The sequence below is a fragment of the Dendrobates tinctorius genome, unplaced genomic scaffold, assembly GCF_039654945.1.
Source record: "Dendrobates tinctorius isolate UK_male_01 unplaced genomic scaffold, ASM3965494v1 ptg000004l, whole genome shotgun sequence".
In the NCBI taxonomy this organism is placed as follows: domain Eukaryota; kingdom Metazoa; phylum Chordata; class Amphibia; order Anura; family Dendrobatidae; genus Dendrobates; species Dendrobates tinctorius.
The window spans coordinates 45,606,260-45,627,751 of NW_027361672.1; the positions used below are offsets into that span (position 1 = coordinate 45,606,260).

Here is a 21,492-nt window from a genome sequence, read left to right on the forward strand (position 1 = left end):
GGTGCAGCGGTGGCGAATCTGTTTCTCTTTTTTGGACTTTCTAAAAAGGTGGCTGGCACCATGAATAAAAGGTAGAAAGGTGGTCTCTTCTCACAGTATGCTGACATATTTAGTCTACAATGTGATAGTGCCTCTGTGAGCTCCATAAATCCGTTAAACGTCTTAAAGGGAACCAGGTTTTTGCTATGTAATCTGAGGACTGCATGAGGTAGGGGTTAGAACACAGATTTCAGCGATTTGTCACATGTCTGCTTGTGTGCTGATGTTTACTTATTCAGAAGGTTTTATCACCTTGTGAATTATTCTCTGGACAACATCAGCTACAGCAGCGCTTGCATGCTAGTCTGACTGCGCCCCCAGCGATCGGCTGCAGCCTGGAATTCCTCTTCATGTTCAGTTTGTCTGAAGGCGGAGACAGTGACGCCAGTGCTGATTGGGCGCCAGACATCACGTATCATTCCTCCGCATCACAGGCCTGGGACCGCCAGTGCCGGCACGGGAGGCAACTATAGGTTTTATTATTTTATCAGGGCCAAACATTTAGTTTAAGAAGGAGTTGTCCTAGTAGTGGACAACCCCTTTAATGACATGTAGAATGAAGTTAAAGGTTTTTTTTTTTCCACTCCTAGGAAAGTGGACCACAAACAATTCCTGAAATGTAAAGTAACAAAGCCAAAATAGTACTCCTCTTCTGTAAACATTTAAGGACTTGCTTTTCTGTAGAGACGAGTTATATCCTTGAATTGCACTCTTCATTTTACAGTGTAGAATACTTGAAACGGGAATTAAATTCCAAGTGCACGTAACTTTCAGTAAAAGAGAGAAAAAATGCTATTCTGATTTTTATTTTTATTTTTGAGGAGGTGGGGTAGAGGGATTGTTTTTACAGTCAAAAGTGTGTAATAAAAATGACCGGCCCATATGATTCTCTTCGTCAGTACAATAAAGGCAATGCCAAACTTGTCCAGTTTTTATTATAGTGCTGAAAAAAATCAGAAATTTATAAAAGATTGGTTGTATTGCCATTCTCTGGGACCCGTAACACTTTAATTTTTTTTAAAAAGGGGAGAAGCCAGCGCTGCTTGTGGTCAGAACGCAATACATAAAGTGCATATGCACATATTAATTTCTAACTGTGTTTCAAAATGAGACATTTGGCAAGAAATTGATCAATCATTTGAGCCACCCCGCCACCCCAAGGCAATCTCATATGGGACAGTCCTACTTTACGTTTTTTATATTTGCTGTGCCATTGCGGCCTCCTAAATGTATTAAAAGCAAGACCATATTGAATGCAATGTACCTGATGCGTTTCTGAATCACTCCCATGGAGCCAGAAAAGGCAAGCGCAGATAAAGGCCAACCAGGTCTGGATATAGACATCTCAGGTTTAACCTCCACACTCTCCTGACCAGCAATCAGAGATGAAGGGTGATACAGGCCCAGACACAGGTGCACAAAAAATAGAGCTTGGGGCAGGGCTGCCGTGTGTGCACTTTAATTTTTTGGTCTGTGAAGCTGTGATAGGGCTTGACTAGTCAAAGTCATAAATTACATATCGTATTTACATATGCAGACTCAACTGCTGGGGGTATGAGGGCCATGACAGGTTCACTTTTAAATACATTTTTATTATTCCTGATTTCCCCTGTAACTAGGGCTGCTGTATTATCCACACTACAGGTCAAATTCCGTCTCCTGCTTGAACTACAGCGTTGATCGGTGTCTCTAGGACCCAGCAGCTCTTGTTCTTTTCTAGCACATGGCAAGCACATGATTCCTTCCTGGGACCTGGAGGAGGATGTGCTGTGCGCCTTGAGCTGAGACTCATTGGGTTACATTGGTAAAGCACACAGGAGACGCAGTGTGAGCTTGGTAAACTGAATAGCTGTCACATGGTTCAGAAGAGGTCTGTAATGTTATTGGAAACTGTAAAAGAATGATTGCTAAGTATTTACAGTAAATGCCTCCATGATACACTATATACACATGGATCAAGCATTAGGAAACAACACTTTCTGGGCGTTCTTTTAAATTTGATGGTACAGATATAAATGCATGCACCGACATTCTTTCTAGCAATCAGTGGGAGTCTATTGAGCGCCATTAGAAGTGGTCACATGCAGTCATGGCCAAAAGTTTTGAGAATGACACAAATATTAATTTTTACAAAGTCTACTGCTTCATTTTTTCTAATGACAATTTGCATATACTCCAGAATGTTATAAAGAGTGATCAGCTTAACAGCAATTACTTGCAAAGTCAATATTTGCCTAGAAAATTAACTTTATCCCCGAAAACACATTTCAACATCATTGCAGCCCTGCCTTAAAAGGACCAGCTGACATCGTTTCAGTGATTGCTCCATTAACACAGGTGTGGGTGTTGATGAGGACAGGGCTGGAGATCAATCTGTCATGATTAAGTAAGAATGACACCACTGGACACTTTAAAGGGAGGCTGGTGCTTGGCATCATTGTTTCTCTTCTGTTAACCATGGTTATCTCTAAAGAAACACGTGCAGTCATCATTGCACTGCACAAAAATGGCCTAACAGGGAAGAGTATCACAGCTAGAAAGATTGCACCTCAGTCAACAATCTATCGCATCATCAAGAACTTCAAGGAAAGAGGTTCCCTTGTTGCCAAAAAGGCTCCAGGGCGCCCAAGAAAGACCAGCAAGCGCCAGGACCGTCTCTTAAAAGTGTTTCAGCTGCGGGATCGGGCTACCAGCAGTGCAGAGCTTGCTCAGGAATGGCAGCAGGCAGGTGTGAGTGCATCTGCACGCACTGTGAGGCGGAGACTCTTGGAGCAAGGCCTGGTCTCAAGGAGGGCAGCAAAGAAGCCACTTCTCTCCAGGAAAAACATCATGGACAGACTGATATTCTGTAAGAGGTACAGGGAGTGGACTGCTGAGGACTGGGGTAAAGTCATTTTCTCTGATGAATCCCCTTTTCGATTGTTTGGGACATCTGGAAAACGGCTTATTCGGAGAAGACCAGGTGAGCGCTACCACCAGCCTTGTCTCATGCCAACTGTCAAGCATCCTGAAACCATTCTTGTGTGGGGTTGCTTCTCAGCCAAGGGAATGGGCTCTCTCTCAGTCTTGCCTAAAAACACAGCCATGAATAAAGAATGGTACCAGAATGTCCTCCAAGAGCAACTTCTCCCAACCGTCCAAGAGCAGTTTGGCTATCAACAATGCCTTTTTCAACATGATGGAGCACCTTGCCATAAAGCAAAGGTGATAACTAAATGGCTCAGGGAACAAAACAGAGATTTTGGGACCATGGCCTGGAAACTCCCCAGATCTTAATCCCATTGAGAACTTGTGGTCAATCATCAAGAGATGGGTGGACAAACAAAAACCTTCAAATTCAGACAAAATAAAAGCATTGATTTTGCAAGAATGGACTGCTATCAGTCAGGATTTGATCCAGAAGTTGATTGAGAGCATGCCAGGGAGAATTGCTGAGGTCCTGAAGAAGAAGGGTCAACACTGCAAATATTGACTTGCTGCATTAACTCATTCTAACTGTCAATATAACCTTTTGTTACTCATAATATGATTGCAATTATATTTCTGTATGTGATAAAAACATCTGACAAACACACATAAAAACCAGAGGCCAGCAGATCATGTGAAAATATAATATTTGTGTCATTCTCAAAACTTTTGGCCATGACTGTACATATCTGGCACAGGGTTATCCTTTTCTTAGGATTGGAATCCATGGCACATGAAGAGGCATGTGCCCCTTAGTAATCCAGATGCATCTTACAACTGCTGTGTGCCTTTGCCAAAAATACTACTCCTGCTAGGGACTGGCACACATTTCTGGTGTAATTTAGTGGCGCAAATTATTTTGAATTTACCAGGTGTGTTTCACCACTACCTGTCCCACCCCTGCTTTATGCTGGAATTCTGACGAAAACCCATAGAGTCGGGGCCTTAGAGAGAAGATCTGTTAAATAAGCGCAGCTCCAGTGGACCCAGCACAGCCATGAATTACATAGTCGCCTCTTGTGTTATTGTATGGCTATGCGTATCCTCCCTGTGAGTAGCAGCTGATTGCGGTAGGTTCTGGGAGCTGAAAGAAAACAGGCGGTTTTTGTCTTGATGAGACATCCCCTCTTAGTTCAGATGTCATTTTTGTTCCATTTTGTTATAGGGTTTGGGGATTACTTTTGCAGCGGCAATGACTTGAATAATTTTACAAATATTCCACCTGAAGGCAAAGAGAAGATGGCAAAGGATTCTGCTGTCATATTAGAGTGAGTACATCTGCTTTAAAATGCACAAAATCTCCTATTGAGAAACTTGTCCAAAGTTAATGTTCAAGTGTAAAGTCAATTGCATTTATATTTATTTATTTTACTCACTTAAATAGCGCCATTAATTCCACAGCGCTTTACAGACATTATCACTGACCCCATTGGGGCTCACAATCTGGATTCCCTTATCAGTATGTCTTTGGAGTGTGGGAGGAAACTGGAGAACCTGTAGGAAACCCACTCAAACACAGGGAGAACATACAAACTCCTTGCAAATGTTGTCCTTGGTGGCATTTGAACCCATGACCCCAGTGCTTAACCATTGAACCATCATATATAAGATGTCTCAACAATTACTACATTCAATTTGAAGTTGTTAAAATAACTCTTCTAACCTCCAATTATTTTTTTTCTTATTAAATTCCATTTCTCCTTTTGTAGGGCTTTTGTCAGCAAATTTATTGATTTCCCTAAGCCTCTAATTGCTGTAGTAAATGGACCTGCAGTTGGGATCTCAGTGACAATATTAGGATTGTTTGACCTTGTCTATGCCACTGACAGGGTAAGTGTTATATGTTTTTTGAAATGGCCATAAAGGGACAAAAGTATTCAAAAACTTTCATTTAAAATATTTTACCTTTTTTTGTTATATTCTAGGTTTTGCATCAAAGTGTACTTCAAGTATTTAGAAAATAATGTAGAAACAACTGTTTTTGTGGTGTGCTGTGGAGTGTTTGAGAATCAGATATATTACTGAATTTATAGGGCCACATTTAGGCTATGGGCCCACGTAGCGTTTTAAAACGCACAGTGAAAACCGGACTCCTTCCCAGAAATCGCGCGTTTTTTTTCAGCGCGATTTCACCGTGATTTTACCGAGATTCTGTTTGCGATTTTGCCGCGATTTTCTCAAGCACTTTCCAAGCGATTTGAAGCATCGCTTGGAAAGTGATTGACAGGTTGGTCACACTCGTCAAACATAGTGTTTGACAAGTGTGAGCAGCTTTTTACTATTGAGGCCGCCTATGCGGCCTCAATAGCAAAAGATAGAATGTTAAAAAAGAATAAAAAAATTAAAAAATCGTGGTATATTTACCATCCGACGTCCCGCGCTGCATTCCCGGGCCTCAGCGTTCCCAGAAATGCCTTGCGAGACCTGTGATTACGTTGGTCTCGCGTTGCTATAGCGATCTCACGAGACTACGTCATCACAGGACCTTGCCGCAAGGCATTACTGGGAACGCTGAGGCCTGGGATGGCAGCCCCGGACGTCGGAAGGTAAATATACCCCGATTTATTCTTTTTTTTTTACAGGGGTATGGTACCCAGGGCCTGGAGGACAGTCTCCTCTCCTCCACGCCGTGGGTACCAACCGCACATGAGACGCTTAACTTCCCGCATGGTGGGCATAGCCACATGCGGGAAGTAAGCGATTCTCATGCATTCCTATGGGTGCGGAATCGCGGCAATTCTTTGCGATTCCACACAAAAGAATGAGCATGCTGCGATTTTTTCCGCGATGTGATTCCGCATGTGTGGAATGCCATAGGAATGCATGGGGGGCGTTCTGTACACGATTTTTAAACGTTTTCGTGCCGAAAATCGCGGCAAAAACGCTTAAAAATCGTAACGTGGGCACACAGCCTTAGTGTTCCTGCGGTGCCAATACACTCCACTCAGTCATATATCTGTCCTGTGCACCAACCAGAGCTAACAGCTTCACTTTTAAAGTCTGATTCACAAAATTATGTGTCGTGGTCGGTCTTGTGAGTTTTTGACACCAAAGTGGGCACAGTATGGACTGGTTGGGACATGACTTCCATAATCATTAAAAGTTATTCCACTAATTACTCCAGAAATGTTAGACCAGTCCTTGACAGGAGTAGCATTTCTGACAATGCCTGGGATTCTTATTTTGATATTTGGTAGTATGGCATCTTTATAGTCGGGGATGATAATGTCTTAGTGCTTAACAGGTCAGATTTGCGTGTTTTGTGAAAAGGCATTGCATCTTTTTTACAATACAACAAAATAAAGAGCAGGAGAAGCCCTGTTTGATCCTAGCTTCTGCGTCATGGTCTCAGCACCGAGGTCAATTTGCTTATCACTGCAAAGCTAATCTTCTATGTAGTGTAGAAAAGCACATGGCCACTAACATTCATCACTCTTGATGTGGAGAGACGCTGCAGCACGTCATCAGACACCAACCCAGTATTAATTTCACTCCACCTGTTAGCCACAGGCGTTTTTAATCACAGCAGGGCCACCACCTCTCCACAGAGATATAGATTTCAGTCTAAAGAGAGGTTTTACATAGGTTCCCATACAGATGAAGACCTTAGTCTAAGTGAGGATTGACATTAGGTTAGGGTCCTGGAACACGAGAAACACCTTACTGTGGCTTCCAGGTACACATAAATTGGCCATTTTATGAGCTAAGCTTTCTCCGTTTTTCATATTTCTAATACAGTAATGCAATTCATTTTTCATATTTCATGTTTGCATGCTATGGAGCTACAGAGTGCTTCCTTTTTTGTTTGAACCCAGCCAGTATTGTACCTATTAATTGATTATTATGATACCTGCTGGGTGTCGAACTCTTGCCCACTTTTGATGCAACATTGCCAAGCTTCCTCACTGTATGGCTCAGCAGCTGCCATGGCGTAGAGCAGGGGTCCCCAACCGCCGGTCGGCGGCCCAGCACCGGGCCGCTGCAGTGCCCTTGCCGGTCCGCGGACACAAGGGGAACCAGGGGCGGTCAGTGGCGTAGCGGGGGCTGGGGTGGCGTGTGTAGCGGCGGCAGGGAGCGATCAAGCAGCTCCGCTGCCTGCAAGAGGGAATAGCAGGAGCGGAGCTGCAAGGACCTGTCCACTGCGTCCAGCTTCCTGCCCGCCGCCCGCGCTTCCTGTCTCTGACTGACACAGAGAGGAGAGCGCGGCCGCTGCTGTGTCAGAGCGAGGGAGCGCGGGCGATGCTGCGACAGGTGAGAGGAGAGAGGTGGTGTCTGTGTGTATGTATAATGTGTGTGTGTGTGTGTGTGTGGTGTGTGTGTGTGTTGGTCTGTGTTTGTGTAGCCTGGCCCTGGAGGAGATGGGGACATGAGGAGAAGGCCATGAGGGGAGTGATGGAGAGACGGCAGTGATGGGGTGAAGGCAATGATGGGGAGAGGGGAGTGATGGGGTGAAGGCAATGATGGGGAGAAGGGAGTGATGGGGTGAAGGCAATGATGGGGAGACAGCAGTGATGGGGTGAAGGCAATGATGGAGAGATGGCAATGATGGGGAGAGGGGAGTGATGGGGTGAAGGCAATGATGGGGAGAGGGGAGTGATGGGGTGAAGGCAATGATGGAGAGATGGCAATGATGGGGAGAGGGGAGTGATGGGGTGAAGGCAATGATGGGGAGACAGCAGTGATGGGGTGAAGGCAATGATGGAGAGATGGCAATGATGGGGAGAGGGGAGTGATGGGGTGAAGGCAATGATGGGGAGAGGGGAGTGATGGGGTGAAGGCAATGATGGAGAGATGGCAATGATGGAGAGAGGGGAGTGATGGGGTGAAGGCAATGATGGAGAGATGGCAATGATGGGGAGAGGGGAGTGATGGGGTGAAGGCAATGATGGGGAGACAGCAGTGATGGGGTGAAGGCAATGATGGAGAGATGGCAGAGATGGGGTGAAGGCAATGATGGAGAGATGGCAATGATGGGGAGAGGGGAGTGATGGGGTGAAGGCAATGATGGGGAGACAGCAGTGATGGGGTGAAGGCAATGATGGAGAGATGGCAGAGATGGGGTGAAGGCAATGATGGAGAGATGGCAATGATGGGGAGAGGGGAGTGATGGGGTGAAGGCAATGATGGAGAGATGGCAATGATGGGGAGAGGGGAGTGATGGGGTGAAGGCAATGATGGGGAGACAGCAGTGATGGGGTGAAGGCAATGATGGAGAGATGGCAGAGATGGGGTGAAGGCAATGATGGGGAGAGGGGAGTGATGGGGTGAAGGCAATGATGGAGAGATGGCAGTGATGGGGAGAGGGGAGTGATGGGGTGAAGGCAATGATGGGGAGAAGGGGGTGATGGAGCACTTATTCAAAACCTATGGTGAGTTGAGTCACATTATAAATGTTATTTAATTATAAGTATGCACTGCTACACTACAACCGCGTCCATAGCCCCGCCCCCTTATGACCAAAGCCCCGCCCATGCCACACCTCCATCCCCGCCCTGCCGGGCCATGGAAGAATGGTCTTGCTTGAAACCGGTCCCTGGTGCAAAAAAGGTTGGGGACCACTGGCGTAGAGGGAACATTGGCCACGCTGTCACCAGTGAGAATCTAGATTTCATTCACTCCAGTACTAGCTGTAGACATTCGTGAAACCTCCTACCTCTTTGATACCATTGGGATTGATTGGAAAGATGTCTTTAAAATTTACGTTTTACTGAACTGCTACCTCTGCATGGAATATTTGTATTTTTTTTTTTTTCACCATTTCCATAATTTTTGATATGTTATAATTTAGCTTTCTCTACTTTGTGAAATGTATTGTTTGATTCTTTTGGCAGGCGACTTTTCACACTCCCTTCAGCCAGTTAGGACAAAGCCCAGAGGGTTGTTCATCATATACATTCCCACGTCTTATGGGTCTAAGTAAGGTGAGTATTATCTGGCTGACTCCCTAAAACTTATGGCTCTGTCAAAGCCTAGGACACTTAAATTAGAAGGTGTTAGTAACATGATCACTGGTCATACCCATTTTATGTCTTTTTTTTTCCCCTGACAAATGTTTACTTCAAAGCATGTGTCAAAGGAACAGACGCTGGGTAAAGATTGCGGAGATGATAACATTTGTAAACTGTAAAGAGTTTTTGCTCTTTTTAGTCCCTGTGCTCCCCTGAGGTTTATTTTGGTTTTAAAAAACCGCCATATAGTTCCAGTGATATGGACGTCTTTACCTAGTGGTCTGTTCAAGGGGATGTGTCTCACAGGATTCTCTGGGGTGTCTTTAGGCTGTCCTGAATAATTACACTATGAGCAATGGCCCTTGGTGAAGACCAGAAAAAATAGCAACATTTAAAAAGGACCATATGACTGTAACTATATGGTAAATATAAAGAAAATTAAAAAAAAAAAAAAAAAAATACTTTGGAGCAGGGGTAATAATAACAAAAACTGACCCTATTAGCCTGGAGAAAGGACTTTTTTGAAGGGGTTATTTCAGTTTCACCTTAGACATGCTTGGTCCGCACCATCATGGCTCTTTTCATTCATCTGTCATGATGAGCAAAACCCTTTAACCATGTATCAACCAGGCCACTGTAAAAAAAAAAAAAAATTATTTTTTTTATTTTTAAGTGTGAGGGTGCAAAAGAATAGCAATCAAACACTAAAATTCCATACTCTCATTGCTTTTTTGTACCACTTTTTATTGCATTAATAAAAAAAATAATTTTTTAGCTGTCACATATTCTGTGCGCTATAACGTTTGATATTTCTGACCGGGCTTGTTTTTTTGTGCTCACCAAAGGACTACTACCATTAAATATTAACCTTTATTATAATATTATTAAACAACCAACAAAACGTCTACCAGGCAACAAAATGTTAGCTGACGTAGCACAACAACATGAGGGGAAAGGTTGGGTGGGTGTAACTAGTTCACCTTAATGTCCCCTGATGCGACCCTGCCTATCAACGGAGGTTGGCACCCTTACTTGAACGTAAATTGGCGCCCCCACGCAATGACAGCTCACCCTGATGACCCTAGAAGTTCCTACTCAACTTGTAGCGAAGTTAAGGTACCATACCAAACTACACCATCTATTACTACAACAAAGGGAACACACCCATTACCAGACCATTTATATATGTTTGGGCCTGGACTAGCAGTCTACGCAGGGGACTGTGGTGGGACTTTACAAGAAAGCAGCCAAAGTTCAAATACCAACCAACAAGTGGAATGTAATTGCAGATCCAAAAATCACAGCAATAATAAAATAACCAAAGACATTCCCTTAGTTTTAGAATGGGTGGAGAGATATTAAGGATATATTAATTATGACTCGGCCTCTAGATTCCCTAATAAAGGAGTCCCTTCCTTGCTGCGGGGGTTGGCACCCTAAGTTATACGCAAATGGCGCCCCCGCTCACCAATGACTCTCCCTCACTGAACCCTAAATCGTTCCCTCCCACAGATTACTTGAACAAAAGGGTACAAGTGAAGTGGAGAAGTGGGTTATTGAGTGATAATCTCAGGGTGTCTCTTGTTGGAACTGCTCAGGAATTTAATTCATTCCTCAATTCAATTTCTACAGAAAATATGGAACTAAAGGGCTATTAATACTCCACAGTTTAGTCTGCTTAACCCCTTTCTGACATCGGACATTATATTCCGTCCATGTGCCTTGGGCCTATTTGACCATGGATGGAATATTACGTCCGAGCGATCGCTGCTGGGTGTCAGCTGATTTTGACAGCTGACACCCGGCACTAAGTGCCAGGATCGGTCACAGACCGTTACCAGCACTTTAAGCCCGTGAAATGCTGCTATCGAACACAATCGCGGCATTCCAAGAGCCAGCAGAGGGCTGCCTTTGGATCGGAGATCCCTCGGCGTCACTTTTTCTTTATCACCTTATTGGGGGACACAGAATACCATGGGTGTATGCTGCTGCTGCTAGGAGGCTGACACTATGCAAAACAAGAAAATTAGCTCCTCCCCGGCAGTATACACCCACCGACAGGCACTAGGCACCTCAGTTTGTGCTTAGTGTCTGTAGGAGGCGGACCGGGATCTCCCCAGATCCGCAGTTAACTTTTTTCCTTAGGTTTTCTAGTAGAACGTTTTAATTCTTTGTCTTTTGTTTTTCAGATTCAAGTCGGGAAACAGGGTGTAAGTTTCACCCTGCTTTCCCATATCAGGCGGCTGAGCGAGCAGTGTGGTTGATCCCACATCGCAACTCTCAGTACCGCTGGCAGGACTTTTTCCCTATCACCTTCTGGTGCTATGGGATGTGGACAGGTGGCTGGTCCTTGCCAAATCCCCCTCCTCACCCCTCTCTCGGGACAGGGCTGAGAGGAAGACGGCGATCGCAAGATTCTCCTCGCCAACAAGAGGTTAATGCCGTCTTCTGCAGGATGCAGGTACAGAGGACATTTCCCAGCGGCTTGCCTTATGCTCGTGGGCCCCTGTGATCACCCTCTTCAGGGACGTCAGGTAAGTGCCTGTACGATCCCTCCAGCCCCCGCAGTGTTACAGAGAACCCATCAGCATTTGAATCTCTCGCCTCTCTCCCCTGCCTGCCGCGGACCTCTCTCATCAGCGCGCGCCTCCCTTTCTATATTCAGGGGGGCACAGCACATGGCCTGGGCAGGGATTTCAAGAAATCTGCGGGCATAGATACCTTAATAGCGGCATTTTTTATTGTCCTGAGTTGTTATCAGGCATGGGGCTGCGGCGACGTCAGATTCACTTTCGCCGCTCTCAGCGCGCTCCCTCCTCCTTCTGAGCGCGCTTTCTGTCGCGCTTTTTCTAGCCCATCACAGGGCTCCTTTCTCTATGGCCTGGCCAGCCCTCCGACTCGCCGCCCCCCCCCTCCCCCGCTGCTCTTATCCAATCGCTGCTCAGCCGCTAAGCTCTGACCCCAACTTCCATCATCAAGCATTTCCTGGGTTTTCACTCCTTTTCCTGCGCTGCTTGGGGGCTACTTCGGCGTTTCTGCTGCTCGCCTGAATCTCGGTAGGCTCTGCTCTGAGGCTGGAATTAGCTCTCCTCGGCAGTTCTTCCCTAATTCCTTCGGCCATTCAGAGCAGTTTACTTATGCCCAACCCTTCAGGGGATCTCTGCTTCAGGCCCACCGCTACCCATTACGCCTGTGCGCGCGGTAAAAAGAAGTGGGCATCGGGTTAGTCGTCTCCCTTCTGCCCATCCTGCAGTCCTTCAACTATGTCTGCATCTCAGGAGCACACGAGTCCCTGCCTGTGGACACTCCACCCCTCCCCGGAGTGGGCCGTTGTAATGTCTCAGTCAGTATCTGACTTGACAAAAGTTTCTCAGTCGCTGGTCCAGGTCTTAGAACGATTACCTTAGCTATCTACAGCCACCTGTGCTCCGACCGCCTCTCAGGGTGAGTCGTCCGCACCTGACCGCGACCTTCAGAGAGACAGACAGGGCAGGAGTTCTAGGAAGCGAGCCTTATCTACTTCGTCCCTTCCTCGGATGACGACCTTAAGTCTGGCGATGACTCTCAATCGGGATCTAGTTCAGAAGCAGACAGCGTTTCTAAAACACGGGACATGGTTGATAGTCTCATTTCGGCTATCTTCCAAACCTTTAAAATTAAGCAAGATAAGGCTCCCCCTCAGGAATGCTCTGTTCTCTTTAAACGAGCAAGGACTCCATCTCGAACCTTTCCCAATCACAAAGAGTTCGATACTACCTTGTCCAAACACTGGGAGCTCCCGGAGCAACGTTTCTCAGTCCGCAAGTACTTAGACGTGCTGTAACCCTTTGATGCAGACCTGCTCACAAAGTGGATTAAGGCTCCCGAGGTGGATCCCCCAGTTTCCCGGATAGCCTCAAAAACGGTTCTATCCCTTCCAGATGGGGCATCGCTCAAAGATCCTACTGACAGGCAGATTGAATCTCTGGCTAAGTCTATCTTTGAGGCATCCGGCGCCTCCCTCTGCCTTATTTTCGCATCCGCCTGGGTGGCGAAAGTAATTTCCGCTTGGGAAAAAATTCTTTGCAGGGGCGTCTTAGCGACAGCTCCTCAAGATGAGTTGGCAGATCTAGCGGATCAGATTAACCATGCAGTAAAATATCTTTTAGCCGCCTCCTTGGACGCGGCCGACTGCGTAGCAATTGCTAACAGCATCCATAGTAGCTATACACCGAGTCCTTTGGCTAAAGTCATGGAATGCGGATACTACTTCAAAAAAGTCGCTTACTAATCTTCCATTCCAGGGCTCTAGGCTCTTCGGAGCCAAGCGGGATCAGATAATCTCCGATGCTACGGGTGGTAAAAGCACCTCTCGCCCCCAGTCTCGACCATAACGTTTTTTTCAACAGAAAGGGTTTTCGGCCATTCCAGGCCCTTTCATCCCTTCTCTTCCACGGAAAGATCTGCCCAGCAAGATCGTCAGTCCACCACCAGGGAGCGGGAGCAGAAAAAACCTTCTTACAAACCCGCTCCTTGCTGGAGATCTAGAGGACAATACTCCAGATCTTCAGGCGCCAGTTCCGGCAGGTTTTCCTCTAAGTGACGAGTCACCCCCACCTGGAATTTCTTCCAGGGTGGGAGGCAGACTTTCCTTTTTCATGGTTGCTTGGCTCTCTTGTCGACGACGCTTGGATCAGGGAAATCGTCGCATCCGGATACAAGATCGAATTCGCTTCCCTCCCGAACAGACGTTTTTTTCCTGTCTCGACCACCAAAACAGCGGTCCCACATTTCAGGGTTCTTTCAGGCCGTTTCCTCCCTACTTTCCGCCGGAGTGATTGTTCCCGTTCCCCCAAACGAACGGTTTTCAGGGTTCTACTCAAATCTCTTCGTAGTCCCGAAGAAAGACTGCTCCCTTCGTCCGATCTTGGACCTCAAGTTGCTCAATCGCCACGTGAAGATTCTTCATTTCAAAATGGAGTCCCTTCGGTCGGTCGGTATAGCCTCAATGGAACCCGGGGTATTCCTATGCTCTGTGGACATACGGGATGCCTATCTGCACATTCCTGTTTGTGTGCAACATCAGATATATCTTCGATTTGCGATTCAGAAAGATCACTACCAGTTCATGGCGCTTCCCTTCAGCCTAGCGTCCGCTCCCCTTGCTTTCACGAAGGTAATGGTGACTGTCGTGGCCATCCTTCGCTCCAGGGGGATCCTCATCATCCCTTACCTGCATGATCTCTTGATCAAGGGCTCGTCCCGTCAAGACTGCCTTCAGAGTCTTCAGATAACCCTGGATACTCTCCGCCGCCTGGGATGGATAGTCAACAAAGAGAAGTCCATTCTAATTCCCACTCAGCGTCTGACCTTTCTAGGCATGGAATTCGACACGAACCTAGCCCGGGTGTTTCTTCCGAGGGACAAATTTGCGGCTCTTTCCAAAGGCATCAGGATCCTAAAACAGCCAACTCCCATTCCCCTTCGGTTCTGCATGAAGGTTCTGGGGAAGATGGTAGCTTCCATGAAAGTAGTGCCCTTTGCACAATTTCATCTTCGCCCCTTCCAGCTGTCCCTTGTTTCAGCCTGGGTCAAGACCACTCTGTCTTTGGACCGTCCCATTCTCCTCCCTCTCAGAGTGAGGCAATCCCCGACTTGGTGGGCAATGCCAACGTCAGTTCTACAAGGGAGGTCTTTTCTCCCTTTCCAGTGGCAAGTCATCACCACCGATGCCAGCCTTCTCGGATGGGGAGCGGTGTTCCATCAGAGAATGGCCCAAGGACGCTGGAGTCCACAGGAGGCTCATCTTCCTATCAATCTTCTGAAGATCAGAGCAATCTCCCTGGCCCTTCTTCAATGGCAGCCTCCCCTCGTCGGCAAAACCGTTACGCATTCAGTCGTACAACGCCACGGCTGTGGCGTACATAATCCACCAGGGGGGCACTCGCAGCTAGCAAGTTATGTCAGTAGTGGCCAAGATACTGTGCTGGGCAGAACGTTACGTTCCGGCAATCTCCGCCGTTCACATTCCAGGGGTGGAAAACTGGGCAGCCGACTTTGAGTCGTCAAGGCCTAGCATCACGTGAATGGGCTCTTCATCCCACAGTCTTCGATCAGATATGCCAGCGCTGGGGCTCTCCGGATATCGATCTCATGGCATCTCGGATGAACCACAAAGTTCCGCGCTTCGTGGCCAGGTCCAGGGACCCGCTAGCCGTAGCTTGAGACGCCCTAGTGACTCCGTGGTCCCAGTTCCAACTTCCTTATCTGTTTCCGCCTCTTGCCTTGATCCCACAAGTGGTCAAAAAGATAAAATCGGTAGGCGTACCAGTGATTCTTGTGGCGCCAGACTGGCCAAGACGTCCTTGGTACGCGGAGCTGTTGAACATGCTCGCAGACGTTCCCTGGAGGCTTCCAGACCTTCTCTCGCAAGGCCCCCTTTACCACGAGAATTCTCAGTCTCTGAGTTTAACGGCATGGCCGTTGAGGCCGCGATCCTGAAAGGATCAGGTCAGTCCAGCCAAGTTATTCAGACTATGATCAGAGCCAGAAAGCCAGCCTCTTCCTGCGTCTACCACAGGTACTGGAAGGCTTTTTTCCATTGGTGCGACAATAAGAAAGTCTTTCCAATGTCCTTTTCCATTCCGTCCATACTGGGTTTTCTCCAGTCTGGCTTAGATTCGGGTCTCTCTCTCAGTACCCTCAAGGGCCGGGTTTCCGCTTTGTTTATCCTCTTCTAAAAAGAGCTTGCTTCCTTGTCGCAGGTTAAGACCTTTCTCCAAGGGGTCGCCCACGTGGTTCCTCCTCATCATTCACCGATAGACCCGTGGGATCTCAATCTCGTCATTAGCGCTCTTCAAAAGGCGCCGTTCGAGCCTATCCAGGACATTCCGTTGTCCCTTCTCTCATGGAAGGTAACCTTCTTGATTGTCTTACGTCCATCAGAAGAGTTTCTGAGCTGGCGGCATTGTCATGTCGTTCCCCTTACCTGGTCCTCCATCAAGATAAGGTCGTCCTCAGGCCCGTTCCTGCCTTTCTTCCGAAGGTGGTGTCCTCTTTCCACATCAACGAGGATATCGTTCTTCCATCTTTTTGTGCTCCTCCTTCTCACCCTCTTGAGAAGTCTCCACAAACTGGATGTAGTTAGAGCCTTGCGTGTCTATCTCGCCAGGACCTCTTCATTTCGTCAGTCCGATTCTTTGCTGGTCATCTATGAAGGTAGCCGGAAAGGACTTCCGGCATCCAAATCCACGATCGCTCGCTGGATTCGTTCTACCATTCTGGAAGCGTACCGGCTACAGGAAAAACGGCCCCCTCCGGGAGTGAGAGCTCACGCCACCCGAGCCGTGGCGGCGTCGTGGGCCGTTCGTCACCAGGCCTCGGCCTTACACTTTTGCAGGGCCGCTACCTGGTCGTCCTTGCACACCTTTGCAAGGTTCTACAGGGTTCATACCCAGGCCTCGTCTGATGCAGTTGTTGGTAGGAAGGTTCTGCAGGCGGCGGTGGCGCACCGGCCGACCTAAGCCCTTCCTGTTCTTTCGTTCCTTATTGCTGTTCCCGCCCTTGGGACTGCTTTGGAATGTCCCATGGTATTCTGTGTCCCCCAATAAGGCGATAAAGAAAGATGGATTTTTGATTCTTACCGTAAAATCTCTTTCTTGGAGCCTTCATTGGGGGACACAGCACCCTCCCTGTTTAAATTGTACCGTGTTGGGTCTTTGAGTCCCTTGTTGGGTTGGTACATATGTTAAGAGTGGTTTCGTTGCTTCTCCTACTGCTTTTTCACCAACTGAGGTGCCTAGTGCCTGTCAGTGGGTGTATACTGCCGGGTAGGAGCTAATTTTCTTGTTTTGCATAGTGTCAGCCTCCTAGCAGCAGCAGCATACACACATGGTATTCTGTGTCCCCCAATGAAGACTCCAAGAAAGAGATTTTACAGTAAGAACCAAAAATCCATCTTTTCAACTTAAGTCACAGAGATATGTCACACAAAATAGTTACTGAACATTTTCCACATGTTTACTTTACATCAGCACAATTTTTGAACCAAAATTTTTTTGTTAGGAAGTTATAAGGGTTAAAAGTTGACCAGCGATTTCTCATTTTCCCAACAAAATTTACGAAATTTTTTTTTTTTTTTTTTTTTTTTTTTTAAGACCACATTTGAAGTATATATGAAAGAAGATATCCAAAAGTGACACCATTCTAAAAACTGCACCCCTCAAGGTGCTCAAAACCACATTCAAATAGTAAATAGTCTATTAACCCTTCAGGTGCTTCACATTTTTTTCTTTTAAATTACCGGTAACTAGAGTTGAGCGATACCGTCCGATACTTCAAAGTATCGGATCGGAATGGATCGGCCGATCTTAAAAAAAAAGTATCGGTATCGCCGATTCCGATACCGGAAGTCCCATTCAAGTCTATGGGACTTCCGGTATCGGAATAAGAAAAATCCTGTTTTTCCCTTGTACAGCCTCTCTGGGGTCTGTACGGGCCTTTCGGGGGGCTGTGCCGGCCTGCCAGGGGGGCTGTGCAGGCTCCGGTGGGCTGTGCCGGCCTGCCGGGGGGCTGTGCCGGCCTGCCGGGGGGCTGTGCAGGCTCCGGGGGGCTGTGCCGGCCTGCCGGGGGGCTGTGCAGGCTCCGGGGGGCTGTGCCGGCCTGCCGGGGGGCTGTGCAGGCTTCGGGGGTCTGTGCAGGCATCGTCCGATGGGACTACAAGTCCCATCGGGCGATGCCTGCTACCATGACAGTGATTGACACATTAGCCAATGATGGGACAGTAGTAGTCCCATCATCCGGCTAATGTGTTGAATGTAAAAAAAAAAAAAAATTACATGCTACATACATGCTACATACATACAACATGCATACTACATACATGCTACATTCATACTACATACTACATACATGCTACATTCATACTACATATATACTACATGCAACATACATACTACATATATACTACATGCATGCAACATGCATACTACGTATATACTACATGCAACATACATACTACATATATACTACATGCAACATACATACTACATATATACTACATGCATGCAACATGTGGGAATTTCCCACACAGCAATGGCATAAAGTGAGACTAGGGACTTTTTTTTTTTTAAGTGGCGGAGGAATACAGTGCGGAAGGATACCTACCTTTCATCATTGGATTCCTGCAGCCCGTAGAGAACGGCAGCAACAGCTGATGCTGCAGTTCTCTACCCAAGATCGTCGTGGGACACACTCGTGGACTGCTTCGGATCGTGGGTGAGTATTTTTGTGGTTTGTTATGTTAATATTTATTCCGTAAAAGACAATGGCTTCGGGGAACAATGTGACAAGTATTGGTAAGTATGTTACTCTATGTTATATGTACTGTATGTCTATGTATGTATTGTATGAATGTATTGTATGTAGTATGTATGTAGTATATATGTGGTATGTATGTAGCATGTAGTATGTATGTAGTATGTATGTAGCATGCATGTAGTATGTATGTAGTATGTATGTGGTATGTATGTAGCATGTAGTATGTATGTAGCATGCATGTAGTATGTATGTAGTATGTATGTAGTATATATGTAGTATGTATGTAGCATGTAGTATGTATGTAGCATGCATGTAGTATATATGTAGTATGTATGTAGCATGTAGTATGTATGTAGCATGCATGTAGTATATATGTAGTATGTATGTAGCATGTAGTATGTATGTAGCATGCATGTAGTATGTATGTAGTATGTATGTAGTATGTATGTGGTATGTATGTAGCATGTAGTATGTATGTAGCATGCATGTAGTATGTATGTAGCATGCATGTAGTATGTATGTAGTATGTATGTAGTATATATGTAGTATGTATGTAGCATGCATGTAGTATGTATGTATGTAGTATGTATGTAGTATATATGTAGCATGTAGTATGTATGTAGCATGCATGTAGTATATATGTGGTATGTATGTGGTATATATGTGGTATGTATGTAGTATGTATGTAGTATGTATGTAGTATGTATGTGGTATGTATGTAGTATGTATGTAGCATGTAGTATGTATGTAGCATGTAGTATGTATGTAGTATGTATGTAGCATGCATGTAGTATGTATGTAGTATGTATGTGGTATGTATGTAGCATGTAGTATGTATGTAGCATGCATGTAGTATGTATGTAGTATGTATGTAGTATATATGTAGTATGTATGTAGCATGTAGTATGTATGTAGCATGCATGTAGTATATATGTAGTATGTATGTAGCATGTAGTATGTATGTAGCATGCATGTAGTATATATGTAGTATGTATGTAGCATGTAGTATGTATGTAGCATGCATGTAGTATGTATGTAGTATGTATGTAGTATGTATGTGGTATGTATGTAGCATGTAGTATGTATGTAGCATGCATGTAGTATGTATGTAGCATGCATGTAGTATGTATGTAGTATGTATGTAGTATATATGTAGTATGTATGTAGCATGCATGTAGTATGTATGTATGTAGTATGTATGTAGTATATATGTAGCATGTAGTATGTATGTAGCATGCATGTAGTATATATGTGGTATGTATGTGGTATATATGTGGTATGTATGTAGTATGTATGTAGTATGTATGTAGTATGTATGTGGTATGTATGTAGTATGTATGTAGCATGTAGTATGTATGTAGCATGTAGTATGTATGTAGTATGTATGTAGCATGCATGTAGTATGTATGTAGTATGTATGTGGTATGTATGTAGCATGTAGTATGTATGTAGCATGCATGTAGTATGTATGTAGTATGTATGTAGTATATATGTAGTATGTATGTAGCATGTAGTATGTATGTAGCATGCATGTAGTATATATGTAGTATGTATGTAGCATGTAGTATGTATGTAGCATGCATGTAGTATATATGTAGTATGTATGTAGCATGTAGTATGTATGTAGCATGCATGTAGTATGTATGTAGTATGTATGTAGTATGTATGTGGTATGTATGTAGCATGTAGTATGTATGTAGCATGCATGTAGTATGTATGTAGCATGCATGTAGTATGTATGTAGTATGTATGTAGTATATATGTAGTATGTATGTAGCATGCATGTAGTATGTATGTATGTAGTATGTATGTAGTATATATGTAGCATGTAGTATGTATGTAGCATGCATGTAGTATATATGTGGTATGTATGTGGTATATATGTGGTATGTATGTAGTATGTATGTAGTATGTATGTAGTATGTATGTGGTATGTATGTAGTATGTATGTAGCATGTAGTATGTATGTAGCATGTAGTATGTATGTAGTATGTATGTAGTATATATGTAGTATGTATGTAGCATGTAGTATGTATGTAGCATGCATGTAGTATGTATGTATGTAGTATATATGTAGCATGTAGTATGTATGTAGCATGCATGTGGTATGTATGTGGTATATATGTGGTATGTATGTAGTATGTATGTAGTATGTATGTGGTATGTATGTAGTATGTATGTAGCATGTAGTATGTATGTAGTATTTTTATTTTTTTTTTTTAACATTTAACACATTAGCCGGATGATGGGACTACTACTGTCCCATCATTGGCTAATGTGTCAATATCTGTCATGGTAGCAGGCATCGCCAGATGGGACTTGTAGTCCCATCGGACGATGCTTGCACAGACCCCCGGACATCAGCACAGCCCCACGGCAGGCCGGCACAGCCCCCCGGCAGGCCGGTACAGACCCCCACAGGGTGCACAGACCACCGGCAGGCCGGCACAGCCCCCCGGCAGGCCGGTACAGACCCCCACAGGGTGCACAGACCACCGGCAGGCCGGCACAGCCCCCCGGCAGGCCGGTACAGACCCCGGGCAGTCCACACAGCCCCCCGGCAGGCCGGCAGAGACCCCCGGAAGGCCCGAAATGACGGCGCATCATGATGCGCACACACCGCGCATCATGATGACGTCAGGCTGTCAATCAACTTTGAACTTCCGATTCCGATGCCGACTTCCGATATTGAAAAAATATCGGAAGTCGGTATCGGAATTCCGATACAGCAAGTATCGGCCGATACCCGATACTTGCGGTATCGGAATGCTCAACACTACCGGTAACATTTAACTTTTTCACAAAAAATTGACTTCAGATCCATTTTTTTTTTTTTTTTTTTTTACAAGGGTAACAAGAAAAAATGGACCCCCAAATTTGTTGTGTAGTTTGAAAATTGTGAAATTTTCCCCAAATTTCTTTTTTTTTTATTCACAAATGCAAGTCATAACGAATAAATTTTACCACTATCATGAAGTACAGTATGTCACGAAAAGCAATCTCAGAATCACTGGGATCAGTTGAAGCGTTCCAGAGTTATAACCACATAAAGTGACAGTGGTTAGAATTGCAAAAATTGGCCTGGTCATTAACATGCAGATCACCATTGGGGGTAAAGGGGTTGAAGGTGCAAAGTGATCAGACTATGTGAATATGAATAAAGAGCTACCCTAGGGTCACAACACGCATTATAGTCACACTTTTAGCAGAAAGCATAAAAAGATATAGCAGCCCTGGGTTT

The 21,492-nt window shown here is 45.4% G+C and overlaps 1 protein-coding gene across 1 annotated transcript in view; it reads left to right on the forward strand.

Annotated features, from left to right (window-relative positions):
- The window catches only part of ECI2 (enoyl-CoA delta isomerase 2), a 47,196-nt gene that overhangs the window by 18,816 nt on the left and 6,888 nt on the right, over positions 1 to 21,492 (forward strand). The window contains exons 6-8 of the mRNA XM_073567452.1: positions 4,172 to 4,274; positions 4,716 to 4,836; positions 8,838 to 8,927. Of these exons, the coding sequence (XP_073423553.1) occupies positions 4,172 to 4,274; positions 4,716 to 4,836; positions 8,838 to 8,927 (314 nt within the window). The remainder of the gene's footprint in view (positions 1 to 4,171; positions 4,275 to 4,715; positions 4,837 to 8,837; positions 8,928 to 21,492) is intronic.